At 33.9% G+C, this 23,261-nt stretch overlaps 1 protein-coding gene across 1 annotated transcript in view; it reads left to right on the forward strand.

The window, feature by feature from the left end:
- Positions 1-11,272: 11,272 nt before the first annotated feature.
- LOC124358108 (rab3 GTPase-activating protein non-catalytic subunit-like) overlaps positions 11,273-23,261 on the forward strand; it is a 57,635-nt gene continuing 45,646 nt past the window's right edge. The window contains exons 1-4 of the mRNA XM_046810402.1: positions 11,273-11,676; positions 16,266-16,448; positions 18,179-18,260; positions 22,185-22,314. Coding sequence (XP_046666358.1) covers positions 11,574-11,676; positions 16,266-16,448; positions 18,179-18,260; positions 22,185-22,314 — 498 coding nt within the window. The 5' untranslated portion in view covers positions 11,273-11,573. The remainder of the gene's footprint in view (positions 11,677-16,265; positions 16,449-18,178; positions 18,261-22,184; positions 22,315-23,261) is intronic.

Below are 23,261 nucleotides of genomic sequence, written 5' to 3' on the forward strand. Positions count from 1 at the left end.
GTTATCTTATGTTGAGCCCATTCAACGAAATCAAGACGCTTGCGATAGTCTAATCGTTTCAGTTCTTGCACCAACTGAATCTTGTATGGATATAGGCGTAAATCCTTCCGTAAAATATTCCATAGAGTTGAGTAGCAGATCGCTAATTGCTGCGCACGATGACGAATCGACACGCTTGGATCCTCTTCAACACTATGAGCAACAGCATCAACTTACTGGTCCTTACTGTGCGGCGTCTCTGCCGATGCTTGTCAACAAGAGTGTGGGTATTACGAAAACGATTAACCAAAGCTCGAATACCTGACTCTGATGGACGATTATGAGGTCCGTAAATCGGACGAAGAGCTCGGTAAGTTGCCCGAACTGAACTGCGTATTTCAAAATAAATTTGCACTATTTCGCAAACGCTCTTCTTTTGTAAGTCTGTTCATGGTTTACTATACAATAATACGCCACTAGACAATACAAATATCGAAATGACATAAGATAATAAACAAATATCAGCTGTTTTATTCAAATTTAATTGTTGTGTTTAATAGTGGTGCCAACTTAAAAAACCACAACCAATAAAAAAATCACCCTTTACATTTCAAGCAGAGAACTTTAGGTCTCTGATGCTATCTGGTAGGTTTTATTATTTCTCCAAGCCCTATTTTTAATGTTTATTGACTCTCCAATTACATAATTAAAGATATTGAATTCATCAAGAACATTTTGCAACCTCTTGTCATCGTGTATCTATGTAGAAGGTACCTTAGTTGAACTAAAATCAACAACTGAGAAAATGAGGTTGAACAAGTTCTTGTAAAGAACAATGCAATGTTGTTTGTACAGCCAACTATAGATCAATATTTTGACAAATGTTGTGCTAGATACAGCTCTTGATAGAAACCTCATTGTTGTAATAAATTATTCGATTGAACTTCTTATTCGTTACGTTTAAGTAAGGATATTCACACCACGGAAAAAATAAATATGCCTAATATTGTAAAAGAAGAAATCGGTATTTTAATTTTCGTTGAAATAACTGCATGGATCATTAAATTACTGCCTGGCATCTAGACATTTATTCAAAGGAAATGGTATCATACAGTTGTTAAAATATAAGTTTACTTAATTTTAAATTTTATAAACTAACTTTCCTAAGTGTATAACATGTCATGTATTAGTCTACCATAAAACACTAATAATCATTAATTAGTAAATAAATTGCTTTAAGTTATTTTAATAAATAAACACAAGAAACACTTGTACTCTTTATTCAACTATACTCCCACACGGGTAACAAATGTATTTTAAACTAAATTTACTAAAAGCAATGGAACAGACTGTTGAAAGATATCTCTTTTAAAATCGTATATAAAATTAAAAAGAACCTTTTAATTCACACTGTCTGTATAAAAAATACAAAAACATATAAAATTTGTATCTCGTGTATTTCCAAATGAATGTGCACGTTTGAATCGTCCCTGTTATTTTATTTAGTAATCAGTTTAATTGAAATTTGGTACAGTTTCTAACTAATGCTGGTGGAACCTTAATGCTGTTTAGATCATTGGTTCTGAATATCATGTGACATAATTTCAAGAACTCATTGTACAATATGGAATGCTATAGGCCTACCCTTTTTTCAGTTAGACTTATATTAAGTCAATGAAATACGTTTGTTGTTGGATGTGACACACTCTTACTACTGGTGGGCCTGATGGTGACTTGAAAGAATAATTATTTATATCAGTATGCTTTTGTCTGCCGTGACGATTGCCATCAGTCGTAGGTGTTTAGTAGACGAATGCAGACGTATTGTGCAGACGTATTCTGTAGTTCAGTTTTAATGATTAGTGTTCTGTATAGTTTTTTATTAAGTGCATGTTTTTAGAGTTAGTGAAGTTGACGCACACCATGGTGGTTGTGATGCCTGTGAGGCGTGCCACAACGATTTGGTATGATTTGTTTATTTTAACCTAGTTTGTAATTATGTATTAGGTTAGCTATCAAATTAATTATCAAATTAATTGAGAAAACTGTAATTTAAAATACATTGGCCAAACAAAAAGGAAGATAAAAAAGAGAGTAAAGGAACACAAAGCATATTGTCTGAAGTATCAACAAGAGGAAAGATCGGCCATGGCGAAACATGCACTTCATACTGGACACTGCTTTTCACAAGTAAAATTATTAAAAGAAATCAAAATCAACAAATTCCTCGATGCTTACGAAACTATTTTTAGTAATCATTAGTAAATAATGAGCCTGGACCTCTACAAAATTCACCGTTAATGCCTTTAATCTAATTAAATATTAATTTTACATAAACAGTAGACATACTTCCTGGCCTTTAAAATCTTATCTCTTTGTATTTTTCAAGACATATGTTTTTAATTAAGTCTAAATTGTTTGTATTATTACTTTACTTTTATTTCAGTTATGTGGGTCTGACGATGTGTTCATTGAGCACGAAAGGCCTCACAAAAATAAAAATTTGTCATTTATTGCAGTGTTTGATCATATATTAAGCATTAGGTTAGTTATTTACCTGAAGAAGAGATCAGATCGCAGATCTCGAAACGTAGTGTTACTGATTTCTTTTTTCACTGAACGATGGCAAATATCCGGAAAAATCCTGTTTCCTTCACAATGTATATCACCTAACTGATTTAGCAGCTTCCGTTTAATAAAATAGTACATGTTTGCATATGTGATGTTTCATGGATAAAGTAGTTTTATATATTTGGAAAAAAATAATATTATAATATTTTATTATAACTGATAATTCAGTTGAAATAATTAATTATTTAAATTTGTTTAAAGTAATAAAATGGGGTTTGTATAACATTTGGCAAAATAGGCAACTTCAAGCACAATATTTATGTATAACAATTCTTAGCAACCTTTACCAGGTAGCGTTCACATTTTAAATAAAATCCACCAGATAACATAAGAGAAGGAAAGTTCTCTGTTTGAAATGTGTTTTTGACGATAGTTGGATTAGAAAGGATAACAGTATTTCGGAAATTCGCTATCATCAAATGTTCCAAGAATAAAACACTTTGTTTTTTTTTTGTGGATCACGTTCCAATTCAAGCTTTATGGTAAGCCGTGACAGCCACATACTGCCTTCCTTGCATGAGATATGACTTTGTTAATTTTTGATCATTCTCCGAAAGTCCATAACAATCGAGTGTTTGCAACAAAATATCATGTGGAGCACATTCACAAGCCTAGTTTAAATCACTTGTTGCAAAGGCAACCAAATTTTTTTCGTTTTCAAAGGCATGAAAGTTTAAATATTTCAATGGCAGTAATGTATTTTCCCTTAAAGAATGTTATTTGTCATAAAAATGGATTATTCGAATAAAAGTTTATGTAAACAAATCGTTTTAACATTTTGGAAAATTACAGGAAAATTGAAATGGGTTGAGAATTATTTAAAATTTCAATGTCACATTAATTTGTGATAGATTATTTTCATATATCTGAATGGCCGGTGTAGATGCGTCCTGGTTTTCTTCGTTGACCATCCTTCTTCCTGCTTCCTCCTTCAAACACAATGCCATTGAGTATATTGCCTCTTTTATAAGGTATAAAAGGATTTGTACCAATTTTCAGGAGAATGTATGTTTTCAGGCAGAGTACTTTTAAACCGTGCAACTTCAATAGTATTTATGATTTTGTTGGTTGTCTGACAACAGGATAAATCAAATTCAAGTTTGTCGTTGATTCTCTTTCGATAGCATACTTCAAAATCGTGTTGCTGAATTTCGAAAACCCAACAATTGACTGTAGCCAGCGTAACGTCTGATGATCCGTAAAAACAAAAGTGGCATTCCTCTAAATAAGAATGAAATTGAATTTTGAGTATTGAATATTGTATTGTAGTATAGTCTTGAAATGAGTTTCTTAACTAAAACTTGTTGTTATTATAAATAAAACGAAACACTTACAACGTTTCGAATTGTGTACCTGATGAGACAATAAGAACTAGTACTTCACCTATTCATAGGTGTCTCTGATGTCAAAACAATGTAAATATTTAGTTTTGAGCTTCTTCGTCGTCGCCTTTCTTTGGATCTCTTCAGACAAACATGACTCCAGATTCCAGGAGTCAAGTCTGAGACAGTTGTAGATACCAGACGCTGCAATAAAAGGAAGGTAAACTGGAGCTAATCTCAAAATTCAATTGAATCAACCCTTCCTACCATAGCTAAATTATGTGAAGAATTAAATGGTTTCATTCCTCAAACCAATGCTAGATATTCTTCTCCGTTGTAACTTTGATTTTATTAGTTACACAAGAGATAACTCATCCAATCCTATAACTTTAAACACGGTAAAGGAGCTGTGGCCAGGCCTCTGTGGAGTTAGACGCTCAGGTAAATTTTTGAAAGGTAACAATAAACAAATAGGTACATGGCGCAGCCCTATCACTGAAACCTCACTAATTAAAACAATTCATTGAACATCAACACACTTCGTACGAATGAATGATTTTTCCTGTGCAATTAATACAATCAAAGGTTGTACTATTAACGGTACAGTAAAGGAAATCTTCGTGTAATAATAATGGTCGTTACAATGCAGGGATAGCTTTAACTATCGTCAGAATGAATTAGTAGCAGATCAAGTTTCTTGCTGCATGGAATTCCAATCAAGTAACATTGTTGAGGATAACATGTTTGTAAGGCATCTATAGAGTCGCTTACACTTTGAAAGCCATCATCGACTAGGAAATGTCTAACTAGTTGATCTTGAACCATTTGACGAGGCGTGAACAACTGCGAACGAAACTAGATATGATAAAAACGTAGATATATACAGTAAATTAGAAGCATAATTGAAAAGAATATATTATAGCTTAATATCACAAAACAAACTAAGTGTAAATCGAGGATTTAAAAAGTGAATGCATTAAAATTTTAAAATATTCAATTGCCCTAGATATGACATAATAAACTCCCCCGAATCTTCGTTAAAATACATTATAATTTTCTTTATCCAAAATGCCTTTATGAATGAACAAATTCAAATGATTTTAAGCATTCCAAATAATTCCCAAAGTTAGAACGGTTATTACAAGTAATTCCCGCCACTGTAAACCATCCCGTTTTACTCCAAAACACATGCCTTCAACAGAATATTATTGAGAACTTTTTCCTCAATCCTAATAAAGTCATTCATGATCATTAGAGGAATTTGGCACTTCACTTACACACTTACTACTTCTCGCTACACATTAACTGGAAATTCGTTGCCTCAATAAATAAATGTTATTGGAAACTTGTGAATAAGTTCCCAAGAATCCATAAAGTCCGTGGTGAATAGTTACGCTCCTGAGAGAAATATTTCTCCTTACACCCCATTCGGCTATTTGCGGCATCGGTAAACCCTAAGGAACATTTTTTTTAATAAAGGAGAGGCCGATCCCCTTTTGAGCCTTATTCTGTCCGCCCTCATGGGCCACTGGCCTGTGCGAGGATCTTATCAAACAGAATAAGGTGGAGAGTCGATACAGTACAAGGTCAATGGTACTGATAAAAAGTGCAATGGTCACAGACAGGATTTGAACCTGCGTTATCTCTAACTCAGACCCAAAGTCCAATGACTTAGACCACTCGGCCATCGGCACTCCCAATTCGCATGAACATAAAATCGTACCTCCTAATTTACTCCTATGATCAGAGTTCACTGTTCTTAGAGCCCCCTTTAACATCAAAACCTTTCATTCCGTCGCACCAGACGTTGAAACGTGTGGTCTCTAACATAGATCCAGGCACATCGAGAACCTATAACTTGTGAGATGATGTATCGAAGAGTTTGTTAAATTAGTGATGGCCATTAAAATAATCGTTTTCTCTGTACTCCTAACTTTTTCTCCCCGGAAGGTTGAAGCCTTAAAGGGAACTTCCATCTGGACAGCATGGCAAGTTCTAGAATACATGAAGAGCTTTACGGTTATTGGGGAAAATCACGTACTTTAGGCCCCGTTTCTACTCGATGTATCTCATGTCTCGAATTAAGGTATTATCGATAACTCCTGTTTGTGTAACAGTACGTACCTATTGGATGGTATGTAATATATACTCAATACTACACTGCATGTCTAAATGTCTTGAAAGTCACAGAACCATGAATTTAGTTAATACACTCTGAGATCAATATGTATTGTCTTTTTAAACACCTTATTTTGTAGCTATGCTGATTTCCAAACTCTACAATGATAATTTTTAACACTAATTGTGTGTGACTGAATCTCAGGATTTGGGAGTTATGACCTTATCTATTATATCGCTAAGGAGGTGATGACAATTTATTGTAAAACTATTTACAACGCCTATTTATCTTAAAAATGAGGCTGGCAGAGAATGTGGGCAGCAGTTATTTTAAATGATGCAAATGTTTTCTTTCTTTGTGCTAAGAAGTACAATGTTAAACCAATTTGTTTTAACGAAACAAATTTGTTTTTATATTGCTCATCTGAAGGTAACCCACATTTTGTGTATACTTGTCAGCTTTTCATTAAATTTCCCATTTTTAGTTGTTACAGTTTGAATTATACAGATGAATACAGAAATGATACATTTGAAACCTTTTTTCAAACAGATCTTAGACTAATTATTTTCCAAAGTTTGAATTTTATATCTTTATTCAATTCAAAGATATAATTATTCCCCTAAAACACAAATAGACAAACGGACGGTAAGTTAAGCAAGATAGGACTATTATACTTTATATGTATAGTCGTGTTAATATATGGTAGTATAGTAGGTAATATATGGTAGTATATGATATGAGTGTCGTGTTTGAAAAAAGCACCAAGTTTTGGTTCTTTGAGACATGGCATAGTACAGAAATGACGATTATGAATTATTGATGCTAGCGTACACTTTGATAAACAGATTTTTTTTCATCTCATTTAAGTCTCAGCGTCAGCTATGCCGGCTTCGAAGTGCACTGGTTTTTTTTATTATTACATTTTTGGACCTCCCCGGGATTCGAACTCGTGATCTCTCGGTTAGAGAACCGAGATTATAACCACTAGTCTACGGAGGAGGACGATAAACAGATTTAAGTTGAAATGCACTTCTACATAAGAAAGGTTTTTCTATATTTTTTTATTTTATGCAACTTTTAAATATTCTGGAAATTACTTTTTACTTCCATTAATTGTAAATTTAATTTAGACAAATGTTACACGTTTTGAAGAATAAAGAGTAATAATATGTCCTTTACCTTAAAATAATATATCTTTACTATGTTAAAGTATGAATAAAATTTCAATAAAATTGCAAGAAATTTCGTAGAATTGTATTTATAACCTGAATTCATTTTTTCTCACTATAGTATATAATTGAACAAATACAATTAATTCCATACAATCCGCTTGTAAACAACCAACAGAGCTTACTATTTAGTTTTTGTAGATGTATGTATGTACTTTACTGTTTGTTGTGTGTTTACTCAGTCTACTACGGGAAGAATGAGCCTGGTGAACCAAACCACGACAACTTTTTTGGTGTGTTCTTTACATAATATTGTAAAAATGACAATGAGTAAAAAAGTGTGTATATAACGGCAAACTTTAGGAATCATTAATATTTACTAATTGTTTCTTGAAATTTAGCGCCAACCTCAAAAATATTGTTTAGTTATGTGCGAAGGAATTACGTTTGTTCAGAGTTTTTAGTGTTTAGTTTTCGTTATTAAAGTTTTATAGATTTACATTACAGTTCGTGTATTTTTGTTGTTTTGTTTTGTTTTCTTGATTTTATCTAAGGTGGCATTTCTGCACTATCCATTTACGGATGTGACAAAAAGACAAAGTCACAAGGCCGTCAAGTGGGAATTGGATATAAACCGCGTCTTCCTCATGTTGTTGCTGCTCGGTGACATAAAACCAGTTTAACCCCGCACTCATCACGACCTCTGACCTCACACCTGGCATGATCTCATCCTTACGCCGCTCTGGCTGCGACCTCAGAGTGCCATTACGACCACGAGGTTTACCGCGGGAATCTCCGGCGTTCCGAGTTCCCAACTGAAGACAGTATACATTGTAGACCAGATTTGTGTGACACTGTAATGGCTGGTCTGAACAATCCTAAACATGTTTTACTTGAGAGTAGTTTACTATTATGACCAAGAGGGGTTTCCACAGGTGTTTTCGACATTATGAGTCCCCAACTGCAGACTGTCACTGTTATAAAGACATAATCTGTGAAACAATTAAGTTTTTTGAACAATTCTGGAACATTTGATCTCACGCCATCATTGTGACCATGAGCATTATCAAGGGAATGCTTGGCTAAAATGAACCACCAAGTACAAACTGGATATATATATATAAAAATACAGTTTCTTCTATGTCTATGTTTTATTGAAATTAACAATCCTTTCAAACAATAGTATTGTTTTTGTGAAAACTTATCCTGGGTTTTGTTTTTCTCTATACACAGATCTATCTTGTACTGTAACATCAATTAATAATTAGGAGTTCGTATCAATTTATTTTACAGTTTGTTGCAACTAACGTTCAAATGTTTGGGTACTAACAGATATCAAATTGATAGCTTAGAGAACGAAAAGGAAACGGGATAATAATAAGAAAAAAAGGAAATTATAAAGAAGGGCACTGTTAACTTAAATGTTGGCCACTTATAATTAACTCAACGTCGACACCTCGCTACTTATAATTCGCCCAACACCTGGCTTTACGAGGATTCATTTCTGGTTGTTTTATACCTGCAAATAGAACCTACACAATGTACTGCAAAATCTACTGTATCATTCACATCTGAGCAACCCCGCGAATGCACATGAGCGGCACATTATTAACAGCAAATGTCGAGATATACTCATATGTGAGTAAAAGGGCTGACCGACAAGTCTAGTTTGGCGCAGAGGGGAAAATGTTGGAGTGAGGAGAGCACCCTTGATGCTAAAGTGCTAAAGGGTGTTGCTAGCCTACGCATGAGAGAGAGAGAGAGAGAGAGAGAGAGAGAGAGAGAGAGAGAGAGAGAGAGAGAGAGAGAGAGAGAGAGAGAGAGAGAGAGAGAGAGAGAGAGAGAGAGAGAGAGAGAGTACTGTATCCTACCAGCTTTGACTGAGAGAGTCTGTAACATACCTAGCATGGAGTCCAATGTCCCTTTCCATGGGATCTCGACAGGGGGCGTCCCCTACTACCAATCTTGCCCATCCTGAAACTTTTGGCTTTAGAAGCAAGCGCAAAGGTTCTTTTAGGACTAAATGCATTGAGGAGTTTACTCACCTTCTTGTACTAAGTGATATAAAAACTCCTTCACCTGTGCTGCGTAACTCCAGATAGAGCCACTAGCAATAGTAACACTGGTAGCAATCTTGTTCCACCTAGAAAAGTCATATAGCTGTTAAAAAGATGATTCCTCTAAGTAGATGAAAGGTGAGATGTTCTTGTACCATAGTCTTGCCAGAAATGGTTAAACCAATATCATGTCCTATTTATCAAATGACTAACACATTTCCTGTCAATTTACGTTCTACAGCAGCCATTAATTAAATACTCAGCAATGTCTGATTCATTACCATTGGCGTGTTATTGTAAATTTAAAATCCATTTTCTCGTAGTACATATTGTTGTAGAGACGCAGTTAATTTGAAACTATATGAAGAGAACATAACCTCGACCCATCCTCTCCATGTTCAGTGGGTTTTTTATTCAATGAATATAACAGCAGTTTTGCACTCGTTGACGTAATAAATCATCACTCCACTCGCACTATAGTTTTAGCCTCAGCGTATTCTAACTACAGCAAATCGTAATTCCACTTATAGTTCCTATCACAATTTTCACCACTGTAAGAGGTCCCCTCGTGGTCGCATCAGTATCATTTTCTCCACGCGCTCTTTGTCTTACGATTTATTGCACCATATTGAACAGGCTGGTGGCTTGACATCGGAGGACATCGAGATATCGCGAGTGGTGCGTTATTTTCCTATATTGCAAGCGGTCTCACATCTTTAAACATGTACACTCCAGTATCAGTACACCCACTTGGCTCCACTAGGTGTGTTTTACTGTCGTGAGTAAGGATATGTAATCGTATATTTATCTTGCAATGGTAATACTATTTGATTGCAAACTAAATAGATGGCCAAGATGTAACAAAAATTAAAAAGTCACAAATTCAATAATAATATTAGGTAACAATTTATACGAAGATATTGGGGCGTCAAGACTTAGCGAATAAGGTGTAAATAAAGACACTGATTACAGATTTTCGAGACCAATAATTAGTAGCATTGATGGTATTTGTCAACAGATATTTTCGGACAGAAGATGGGATAACAAAATAAATATCAACCTTCATTTAATAAGTGAATAATAAAAATCATAGTTGTAGGTAACGATATGAAGCAATGAGCCTTCAAACAACTCTGAATAGTTTAAAACTTTCATAAAGCTCGTCTGTTGTAATTTGTACCCTTCTATTCTTCTACAATGCCCCAAAGGAGCATTTCTGAATCATCGACAACTGTTTAAACAATTTCCTCATTTCTAGACAAACTGGCATCAAAGATTTTATTTGGCGCTTAAAAGTGTTCATCAGTACTTCAGCCAATGGGCACAAAATGGCCTCGCCAACTTGACAATACCATCATTTTTAAGAAGACTAGCAAATTGTTACTCACTTTTGAAGAATTAAATCTTCAGTTAATAGATGATAACTTTCACACAATGCATCTCAAATATTCTCACTTATCCTTAAAAAAAAACTCGGATGTTGTTTTATTTATTAGCTTTTGACTATTGTTCCTGAATACAGCCATGCAATCCTTACCTTACCACTATATGTTACTTGTAAGATTCTTCTTATGAGGGTGAGGTTACACGGCAACAAAACCATCCACCAGCAACATATCCTGGTTTCTTTAAAGGTCACACCTTGTTAGAAGTAACTCTATGTTCCCACAACGATGTCGATTAATCTCATAACAGACGCTTGAGTGTAAGCCACAGAACAAAAAACTAATCAGACATAAAACTAGCGTTTATATAAAGTTCAAAGTCTCAACATGCCCATAATACTTGAGAAAAGCAATATCACTAACTGTATAATTTGAAGTTTTATTAACACGAAATATGTTAAATGCAACCCTCACTGGAACGTCACTGTCTGAATATAAAAGGTTTCCATTTTTTACTCTATGGTCATGCTCTTTATCACTGGCCTCTGCTAATAATTATTTCATCAGTCTTTGAAATCTCTATATCAATATTTAATCATATGTATCGTAAACAGGTGTGCGATGCGACTGTCCCACTGACAGCTGGACTATTCTTCGGAGTTAATGTTTAGTTTGCATTGTTTATCATTAGTGATGTGGTGATATCTTGAAATTTAGTACGTATTCTGCAAAAAGGCTGGGGCAAGTTTTCAATATGGGGTTTTGAATTACTGTATAACAAGAACTTATTAGATAACAACAGTTGGTTATGTTTTGATTTATCCATACCGTACATAAAATATTCTATTCATTTTAATCTGTTTAAATTAAAGGTTAAATTGTCCTACCTGTAAAATAAAACTAGACTTACAATGTCTTGCCAAATGAGTGCTTTTGGATCTATTGTTGATTTAGAAGGTGTAAAGAAATGTTTGTATTTGGGGCATTTAACAAGTGGAAATCTTTCTTTAAAAAGTAAGTATTTTCTTTCAAATAAGTTTTTTGTTGTAGATAAGATAGTATCATCTTATTTGCAATTAATATTGAATTAAATTTATAATTACAGAGTGCACACACCCTATCAGAACTTTGTATTATTAATTTAAAAAAAATTTTATTACTGTTGAATTAGCTTCTTGCTTCCTAACCTTGCCTCATGATGGTCTGCACTTGATATGTGTGGTATTTGTGGTATCACTCTAGAAAGGAAAGGAGAAAGTTAATAATTAGTACATATTTACTTTTGCATTGTAATAGGTTTAGGCCTTATACATTTATATATTAAACTTGTGCATAAATTCTGAGTCTCCCATATGGAGAAAATGTTTACACAATTTGTATGAAGTATTTTAGCCTAGTTTGATAAGTATTTGCTTTAGCTACTTAACATTGTTTGTTGTTTTCTCGAAAGAAAATGCTTATAAAATGAAGGTGCTGACCGCACTGATGGCGATGAACATTGCTTCAGATAGTACCGATAAGTAAAGTATACAAATTCAGATAATGTGTACATTAGCCATGATAGCCATACCGATCTAAAACCATTTCTACCAATTTCTTTAGTATGTTTTCATTTCCAAAAAGATTTTCTAGGCAGTTGTGATTCATAATTGCATAATAAGGGAAAATGTGTTTGAAATTTTAAGTTATGTCCATCCCAAATAGGCTAGTACATCAATTTAGGGGAATCAGGGTTTCTGAGTGGGATGAGTATAACAATATGAGGGGTAGGCATTAACGGAGGGGATAATTTGGATACCAATATTTACGCGAGAAAAGTACAAGGAATGTTAGAAGTCAGTGTAGGGCTACCAACTGCATATGAGAAATATTAAGGAGTTTTTCGGTACTTTTTCGTCATTTTTGAAACAGTTTCTACCTCTATGGTGAAGTTTGATTGTCGATTTTTCTCTGTGCTCTCAGTCTTGTTTGCCAAAACGCATTGTATTTATACATCTCATTATTAAATAATTTTATTCCGTTTCGTGATTGGTCAGTTTCCTGCGTTGAACATTTAAAATAAAAATGTTTTTCTTTCTTTTTGTCGCTGCCATTAGCCATTTTGTATTCAAGTTGTTTTGTGCTTTTATGATAGATATTATCAGAATGACTTTCTTATATTGTGTAGTTTAGAGTTTGACAGGAAATTTTACATTCCTGTTCTTTCGCCAAAAAATGTGGCACCCATTGTTCTAAGGATCAGGATACACTGCTGTTTCCTTGTTTTAGACAGATTTAATATGATTAGGTGAGTTTGTAATATTTAGTGAGCAGTGATTCATCAGCCTTTTAGAATTTTGTATTTTACTGATCAGTACTATCTTAAAGTATATTTTTTGTTCGTTGCCATCAGCGATCCAGAGCCCATGCTGATAGCCAGAAGCATTACTTTTAAACCGTTAAAGCGTTATGCACCATTAAATACTTTGACAAGACAATCTCCCTGTTAGTGCTTTGTATCATTAAATACTTTGACGAGACCATCTCCCTGTTAGTGCTATGTACCATTAAATACTGAGATGGAACCATCTCCCTATCAGCGCTATCCACCATAAAAAACATTGACGAGACAATCTCCCTGTTAGTGCTATGTACCATTAAATACTGAGACGGAACTATCTCCCTATTAGCACTATCCACCATAAAATACTTTGACGAGACAATCTCCATGTTAGTGCTATGCACCAATAAATACTTTGACGAGACCATCTGCATGTTAACGCTATGCACCATTACATACTGAGACGAGACAAACTCCATGTTAGCGCTATGCACAATTAAATACTTTGACAAGACCATCACCCTGTTAGCGTTATCCACCATTAAATACTTTGACAAGACAATCTCCCTGTTAGTGCTTTGTATCATTAAATACTTTGACGAGACCATCTCCCTGTTAGTGCTATGTACCATTAAATACTGAGATGGAACCATCTCCCTATCAGCGCTATCCACCATAAAAAACATTGACGAGACAATCTCCCTGTTAGTGCTATGTACCATTAAATACTGAGACGGAACTATCTCCCTATTAGCACTATCCACCATAAAATACTTTGACGAGACAATCTCCATGTTAGTGCTATGCACCAATAAATACTTTGACGAGACCATCTCCATGTTAACGCTATGCACCATTAAATACTGAGACGAGACCAAATCTCCATGTTAGCGCTATGCACCATTAAATACTTTGACGAGACCAATCTCCATGTTAGCGCTATGCAGAATTAAATAACTTTGACTAGAAACCATCTCCATGTTAGCGTTATCCATCATTAAATACTTTGACGAGACCATCTCCGTGTTAGCGCTATGCACCATTAAATACTGAGACGAGACCATCTCCATGTTAGTGCTATGCACCATTAAATACTTTTACGAGACAATCTTCCTGTTAACGCTATGCACCATTAAATACTTTGACAAGACAATCTCCATGTTAGTGCTATGCACCAATAAATACTTTGACGAGACAAACTCCATGTTAGTGCTATGCACCATTAAATACTTTGACGAGACCATCTCCCTGTTAGCGTTATCCACCATTAAATACTTTGACGAGACAATCTCCATGTTAGTGCTATGCACCAATAAATACTTTGACGAGACCAAACTCCATGTTAGTGCTATGCACCATTAAATACTTTTACGAGACCATTTCTCACCTGTTAGCGTTATTCACCATTAAATACTTTGACGAGACAATCTCCATGTTAGCGCTATGGGCACCAATAAATACTTAGGACTAGACAACACCATGTTAGTGCTATGCACCATTAAATACTTTGACGAGACCTTCTCCGTGTTAGCACCATACACCATAAGTTTACTAAAATTTCTCACAGGTGTATCAGTATTATTCAGTCTATAATGACGGCTATATTATAAGTGATTCTTAAGTGTTTATGGTGACTTCATGAAGCGGGGTCCTAGTGATGTCGAGGAAGAGTTTGAGTATGACAGTGATTTAGAATTTAGTAATGGTGCATCTGACAATGACAATGCCCAATCTGTCATTGTCCATTTTTATTTTAAAATTAACATTTAAACTAACACAATTAACATTATCAGCCATGTTTAAGAAAATGTTATGTTTGTACTTGTAAAATTATACTTGGAAAAAAATAATAATTTGATGTAAAAAATACATATATTTTATTTTTTAATTAACATAAAATAAACATAAATTAGCAAACGTAACATTAACTTGCTATTTTTAAATCAACATTTTTGTATATTTTTTAATGAGCTGAAAATTAACATAAATTACATTAAAATGCATAGCTATGACAGATATATTACAACTCCCAAGTTTCATTAAAATTGAAGAGCACGTAAGTAACAGAATTTCAAGTATTAGTTTTCATTTTTACAGAATTAATTGAATTTACTGTGCAATGTAGAGGCTGTATAAACTAGTAGGCCAATGTGTTAAGGACAAAGAAAACAAATTCTTTACAAAACTATCTTGTTTCTAGTTATTGGCTGAGCATGTAGCAAAGCCTACCACTCAAGGGTCCTGAAAAATTTAATTTTTTCCCACATGATATCTGGAAAACAAACTGACCTATAGATTAAAAATTTTGCATGAGATTATTTCTGTATTATGAGGAACACTGAGTTCGACAATGGTGCATCTCACTCCATAGAATTTTACTGAGTTTATTGAATATTTTTACATCAATCTTATGAGTAACCATGATGGCAACAAGAAAACAAAAAATTAAATAAATATTTGAACAAATTCAGTACACTCATAAGAGATTTTAACATATGTGACATATTAACACATGTAGCCTAGCTATCCCAACACTATTTAAATACTGGTATGAAATCCAGTTTAATGAATGAAAATGTAAGTGATATCTGGCAAGAATCTTAAGATGTTTCATCTGTAGACTTGAAATTTTGAATGAAACTTCATTTCTATATAGACAAGAATGAGTACTATGATGGTGCATGTCTAACCATCAAATTTACCTGAGCGTCATTGAAGCCAATAAATTTCTCTTTTGTTTGCCGGGAAATGTAAGAAAAGTATTTTTGTTTTTCTATGATTTTCTGTCATTCTAATCTGTCAATAATGAAATGAGCTATAGACTGGAAATTTTGGATTGAACTTGGGCGAAGCCAGTTACGCGACACCTGGTGTGGCGTACTCCTGCCTTGTACGTAAATGTACTTTACATTTTCCGCAACAAAGTGAGTCTTCTTAAGGCAGTTTCTATTCTTCAAGAATGTATTTATAATACAGTAAGCGATTTTAAATAATAATAGGTGTCTTGTACATAATTCTAGCAAGAGCAGTGTCCTCACGAGATGTTATACGGAATATTTTCCAGTTACTTGATAGCTTTTATTTCTGAATTTATTTTATTTTATTTTCTAACTAGATTATTACAGTAATTTGGTACCTGCCTCAATTGATTCTAAATACACTGGATTCAAATAAAGTGTTTATTGATATGGTTTTGTTTTTTTATTTATTACAGTTTTTTTGTTTTATATCCTTGACTTTTTAGTTGCGCAAAAACCAACTGAAACTTCTCTGTCTTTTTCAGATTCTCAGTCTCAAGAAAAAAAGACTGTAAACAATGAAGATGCATGGGGCTGGTCGATTGAGGATGCTGAGAAACCCGTGGTAGTGTCGCACCCGAATTGGTTGGATGAGTGTGGGTTTTCTCTGTCCCCTACAGGAGAGCTGATGGCACTCACCTACCGCCAGAACCTCGTTATATTAATGTGTAAGGTCTACAGTATTCATTTCAAGCAAAGCTTGAGTGATTCAATTATTTTGTATTTTACGATTTCTGTTACATGTGTTTAATACAAAATAATTGAACTATAAAATAGTGTAATCATAAAAAAGAGCTCTGTGGTGTAGTGGTAACATGTTCGCCTGTCAAGTGAGAGATCCGAGTTCGATTCCTGGCAGAACAAGTACTTTTTGCGATTCAATGTTAATTGAAAATTAAATCAAGCTATTTCCACTTATACACATTTTGTATATGGGGCAATACGAACCATGTTGAATCTAAAATTTGATGACTCTGTTCGTCAACATTTTACTGATTTAGGAATAATGACTGTTTATAGTTTATATGTTTTCCGATCAATACTCCATGTAAAAAAACTAAGCATAAATAAATTGGTTCCGAAACTAGGTGACAGTCATTCATATTTCACAAGAAATCGAAATCAAATTGCTATTAATTCCCATAGGCTAGAATTTTATACCAAAAAAACATCGTAAGCAGGTGCAAAGTTTTTACTAAGACTACCTGTGGGATTAAGAAGTATAGACAATATTAAATTATTTAAGAAAAAATTAAAAAGTTATTTGATAAACAACCCATTATATAAATTTGATGAACTTTGACAACCATCCTTAATTTATGTTCAATCTGGTAGTAGGTTTAGTTTGATTTGTTATGGAGAAAACTGTAAATACTGTTACTTAGATGCAGCTAGTTTAATTTAACATAACGACACCATTCAATGTATACCACTGTATATTATATGAATAAAGATGTTTTCAATTCAATTCAAGTCAATATGAATTCTATTAATTTCAGAATATTATAGACATATTATTTACAAGATTTCATAGTAAACATATTCTTAGAAATTATTAATTTCATATGATAAATAAGTAATTAGATACAGCATTATGATTAGAAGCCAGGTTTCTGTTTTATATTATAAAAGAGAATAGTAATCATTGTAAACTTGAGCCCTCATGTATTGTAAAAAGCATTTTTGGAATTCACAAATTTTGACCCTTACCGAGGATGGACATGTTAGAATTATTATAGAGTTGGTTCCTTACTAATAAAAATTCTGATTCAGTTCTAATGGTACACAAAGTAATGTAATTACAATTACAGTAAGAGAAATCTAATAAAATTTAGGTTGTCCATTAATCAATTCATTGTTTTTCAAAATTCCCATTATATTGGTTTATAACTATATAATAACCTACATAATTACTGTAAGAACATATTTAATAATAAAAGTTAAATTAATAGGCAATGCCTACAATTGATTTGGGAACATTTTAGGACCCGTTTCTTAAAAATTTTAAACTGTATTGTTTATTCTAATTATGGATTTTGTTTCAGTTCACTGAACTATGAATTTTATTTTTAATAAATAATATATTTATTTTCTTTTACAAAAGAATATTAATGTTTATGATATTAATTATATTGATTATTGTTAATACTATTTATACGGTTCTAGACTACTTAGGTGAAAAATACTTGTTTTTATATTCATGTTTTGATTGGCTTTGTTTAAACATGAAATATATGTTATGACATTTGCGTCTTTACTATACTATATTATTGTAATGAATCAACATAATGTTGAATAAATTTAACTCTCCTGTGTTCTAATATATCATGGATTATATACTGTACTGTTGTAAAGTTTATTCTAGCACGCTGTAAGTTCCATGTTTCTCTTTTTTCAGCCAAATGGGACAGCAGTGAAGAGTCAAGCTCAAAAACCAAATACCACATGGTGTGGCATGGTGACCCCTGTCAGGAACACAAGTAAACTGATTTTAAGTGTACATATTAACATTTTGATCAGTTATGGTTATTTTAACCCTACAGAGACACACTGGGGTGTATCACACCCCAAACAGTTTTTATTTTAGTTATTTCAAAGTTTTCTTTTAACAGAGGGAAATTTTAGCTCCCGTGTAAATTAAGTTGGTAGTATTGGCTGCTCCCTCCAATACTTGTTTCAGTCAGTTCTGCGGATGCCTCTGTACAGTCACCAGAGAAAGTTGCCTTGGGGTTTATTACACCCCAGTGTGTCTGCCGTGCTCCTTTGAAGGGGTTTTGCTACACCCCAGTGTGTTGTTCGAGTGGCAGTTTTTTGTTATTGTTTCATTTAGCTTAATTGCAGTTTAAGTGACAACTAAGTGCAATTTTCTAGCTTTTTAATTTAAAATGGATTTAGGAAGTGATTCAATAAGAGATCTTCTTGATGAAGAAGATGATAGTGATGTGAACAGTTTATTTGGTGGGGACGATACTGACGAAGACCCGGACTTTGTACTGGAAGACACGGATAAATCTGATGAAGAGGATGCTGATGAAGATGCAGTTCCTGAACCAAATACAGAAGAAGGAGCTGGCTCTACAACAGCCTACTGGACCAGGACTTCTGCGTGCATCTGTGCCTCTTCAACGCATCAGACATGTAAATGCACGTTTTGGTAAAAATGGACATATGTGGAGTATTACTGAACCAGAAAGAAGAGGCCGTCCTTCGTCAAGAAATTATAGTGATTCACTTACCTGGGGCTAAGGGGCAGGCGAGAGATGTAAGTAGTCCACTACAGTTTTGGAATTTACTTCTTGATCAGCCTATTTTAGCAGACATAAAAACCCATACAAACGAGGAAATTGCCCGACAAATTCGACGGGTTCAAATGAAGCAAAGCTATCATAAAGAAACCTCTGATAGAGAACTATTGGCATTTTTCGGGCTGCTGTACCTTTCTGGAGTACAAGAAATTGTCACAGAAACCTAGAAGAACTTTGGTCTGTAACATTTGGAAGCTCTGTTTATCGAGCAACCATGTCTTTGAACAGATTTAAATTTTTTGGGGAATCTGCCTTAGGTTCGATGATAAACAGACTAGGCAGGCCAGAGCGCAATCTGACAAATTCGCTCCAATCCGTGAAGTTTGGGAAAAGTTTATCGAAAATGCTAAATCCCTTTATACTCCCTCTGAATACTGCACTATTGATGAGCAGCTCCTTGGGTTTAGAGGTGGCCTCTTCATTTAGAGTTTACATGCGAAGCAAACCAGATAAATATGGTTTAAAAATCATTATGATGAATGATGCTAAAACCTATTTACATGGTAAATGCAACTTCCTACGCTGGTAAATTTAAACCTCCTAATAACGAAAAAGTACCTTCTTACTATGTAAGGACTCTGAGTCAAACTATACATGGGACAAACCGAAATATAACAGATTGACAATTGGTTTTTTCGTCCGTGCCGTTATTTCACAAAATGTTGCAAGACCATAAGCTGACCATGGTTGGAACATTACGATCTAGCAAGCCAGAAATAACCACCATCGTTTCTTGCCAAAAAAGCTGTTAACTCATCTTTGTTTGCTTTTGATGCACATAGTATGCTAGTTTCATACTGTCCAAAAAAGAACAAAAATGTATTACTTTTATCAACGATGCACTCAACAAAGGAAATTGATTTAAACACGAATAAACCCTCGGCTATACTTTTTTTATAATAGTACTAAGGGAGGTACAGACTCCTTTGATCAGTTATGTCATTCCTACTCAGTAAGTCGAGTTTGTAAACGTTGGCCACTACGAATCTGGTATGGCATAATGGACCAGAGTGCTATAAATGCAATGGTATTGTAACCAATTTTAAAAGGTGAAAACCCCAAAAATGAAGAGACGAGTTTTTCCTGAAGGAGTTGGCATTGGCATTGGTAAAACCTTTTTTTGGAAGAAAGATTAGAAGTAACCACACTCCGCCGAAGTCTTCGTATTTCAATCCGCGAAATTTTTGGGCCTTCCTATTTCTCAACCTCAAAGACTGGAAGTTGGGCAAAGTAGACAGCAAAGAAGGTGTGCCTTTTTGTCCACGCAATCGGGACAGAAAAACAAAGAATACCTGCACTTCATGCAACAGGGAGCATGTGCGATGAGCACAGAGTGTTACAATGCTACGAGTGTATGGAGTAATAAAAGACTGCCAAAACAAGTGCCTCGGCTAAGGTAAACTATACCTACATGTACAAACTTTTCTCTTTTGTTGTTGTAAATACATTCATTATCAGTAGAATGAGTTAGTTATTTGAACCTTCTGTAATGAATAAAACATCGTCATGGCAATTTAAAAACATGTTAACTGAACATTACAAAATTTGGGTAATAAAAATTACTAAAATATATCTTTTGATACAATATAATATTTAATTTAATAAAATATGCATTATATGACAGAACAAACAATATCAATTAAAGTTTATGAAGTTAGATTCCAATAAAATATTATCCAAGTATTAAAAAAAAAAAAAAACATAACAAGTGGGGTGTAACACACCCCAGTGTGTCTACCATGTTCCAATGTTACAAGTGTGTCTCTGGAGGGTTAAGATCAAGCATTTATTTACCAGGTAATTTGAAAGTATCCAAATGCATAAAAAACTCGATGAAACCCAATTACTTTTCATTCATATACTTCCAAATTCTCTAGTGCCGTTTATTTGTTAATTTATATAAATTTATATAAATTTACAGAAATGTGTGATATTCACAAACTTGTTCAATCATGAAACTTCCATAGCTTTGAATTTAACTAAGGCTTTAAAAATTAAATTTAAAATATTTTGGCTTATAAGCTTTCAAAGATATATATATATGGTATAACTTTAGACATATGAGAAAGTTTTCAATAAAAAAAACCTTCCTTAAAAAAGTCGTGCTTGGACTAACCAGTGATTTGATAGGATCAGTTTTGAAAATGTTAACAGTCGAACCTTGATATTCAATTCTCCGTATGAGAAAATCCTTAATAAGTCGAATTTTTTCAAATCACCTGTCTCATAACAATGTTAATTTCATCTACTCAATTTGAATAGTGTGTTATTAACACATTGATAAGTTGGATTTTCCATTGTCACATAAGGTACATTAATCCTCTATAGATCATAATCAAGAATACAACATTCGTTTTCATTCCTGTGTATGTTGGCCATGGCCCACAAGCATTGCTGTCATAGCAACAAAGCATAGCTGTTTGTTGGACTCTACTCTCGCATCGTGCTTGACTGTAAGAGGAAGCCTTAATAAATTAAATATTGTTTTCATATATTTCACCATATTGTATAAACTCTTTTCTCATATAGGCTTTGGACCTCCAATAGCAAGTTTAACAATGAATAATTAATTTTCAAATTTGCAGTTTAGTAGTAAAGCGCAAAAAACCGGTACTTTTTTCATTCTTACAGACATAAATCTTGGTTAATGTTTGTAATAATTTTACTTATATGTCTAGACGCAGAAATAAGCCCGCTAAATTTTAATTTAACTCCCATAAGTTTAGCTTTCTTAGTTAGTTTGTGTTTAACGTCCAAACTCTGGTATCTAAATTTTTTTATCCAAGAGTAGGCAGGTGCATATTTTATCTCGTAGTATCATTGGGAAACAGTAGTTTTTATGCTGTAAACTTATTTTGCAAATGTGATGTACTTTTTGCGGTTAGTTTTGTTTGTAATTTTTATCGAGCTTTTCTAAATAGGTCATATTTTCTTAGGTTGTTTCACGAAATGTGACAAATGTGACTGTAGCTTAAACTGTGGGTATTTCATACATAAAAATGGAATTGGTGTAAAATACATCCTCTAAAACATTAAGATTAAAATAATTGTGATTGAAATGATTATAAATAAGTAGAAGTAACACTGTGGTGGTTCCAGTGAGCTGATCACCTGCGTGTGTGCGCTGCCCCTGGCTGCTCCACAGACCCACAGATCCTCACACTCTGTCCCAGATTGGACCTGTATTGCCCTCGGATTCTCCAGTGGTGCCCTTCGGTTCTATACTGAGGTGAGAACCCGGTTCCAGCACGAACACAACCACTTTACCTATCCATTAGTAATTAATACATGTTCTCTTAACCCTTTGCGCTCGAAAGGCCAGCAGCACTGGCCAAACCAAAGTTACAGACAGCTCGTATTGGTTTTGCCGTAGTTTGTCCTCATAACTCGTATAGCCAGTACAGATGGCTGCGCTACTTTCATTTACAGCTCGGCGGCCATATTTGTTGTTTACCTCCCTAGATCGGCATTAATTTTCAATATCCTCCGCGTTATTTGCATGATAATTAAAAATGTTTAAAGAAGAAATGAAAACTAATTTAAAATTCATTTTTAATGAATCTTTCTAATACAAAGATAAACATGTATTTGGGAAATTTAACTCTTTTACATATATTGTCAAAAAGATATGTTAATACAGTATTATAAAGTAGGCATTTGTAGTTATGTTATACTTAGACATGAACTATTTTAAGTTTTTCTCAGTGTTTACATTTTTTTTTTTTTTTTTTTTTTTTTTTTTCGGAATAACACTTTTAAAAATATACACCTATGTGTAGTCAAGAATACTTAGCACATGTCTTCTAGTAAAATTGTCTAGGTTTCTATTTGCACAGTCAATGTTTAGAAAAGAATTATAGGCTAATTTGAAAATTACTGCTTTACCTAAAAATTACTTTAAAAAACAGCTGATTGATAGGTTTCAGCACTCACCATTCATTATAAAACAAAGAGAATATTAGAAAATAACTGCCATGTTTAGTAGCCAGTGGTGCTGGCCTTACGAGCTGTGGACGTATTATATCTTGGCCAGTACAGCTGGACATACGAGCTGAGATAACATTGCGGTAGAAAGTAATCCGCGCTTCTGTCAAAATGACCGCGGTCAGTAGAGCTGGCCACGAGCTCCAAGGACAAATTATAAATACTGCCTTCAAGTGCATAGGGTTAATCTTT

The sequence above is a fragment of the Homalodisca vitripennis genome, chromosome 3 (genome assembly GCF_021130785.1).
Source record: "Homalodisca vitripennis isolate AUS2020 chromosome 3, UT_GWSS_2.1, whole genome shotgun sequence".
NCBI classification, from domain to species: Eukaryota; Metazoa; Arthropoda; class Insecta; order Hemiptera; family Cicadellidae; genus Homalodisca; species Homalodisca vitripennis.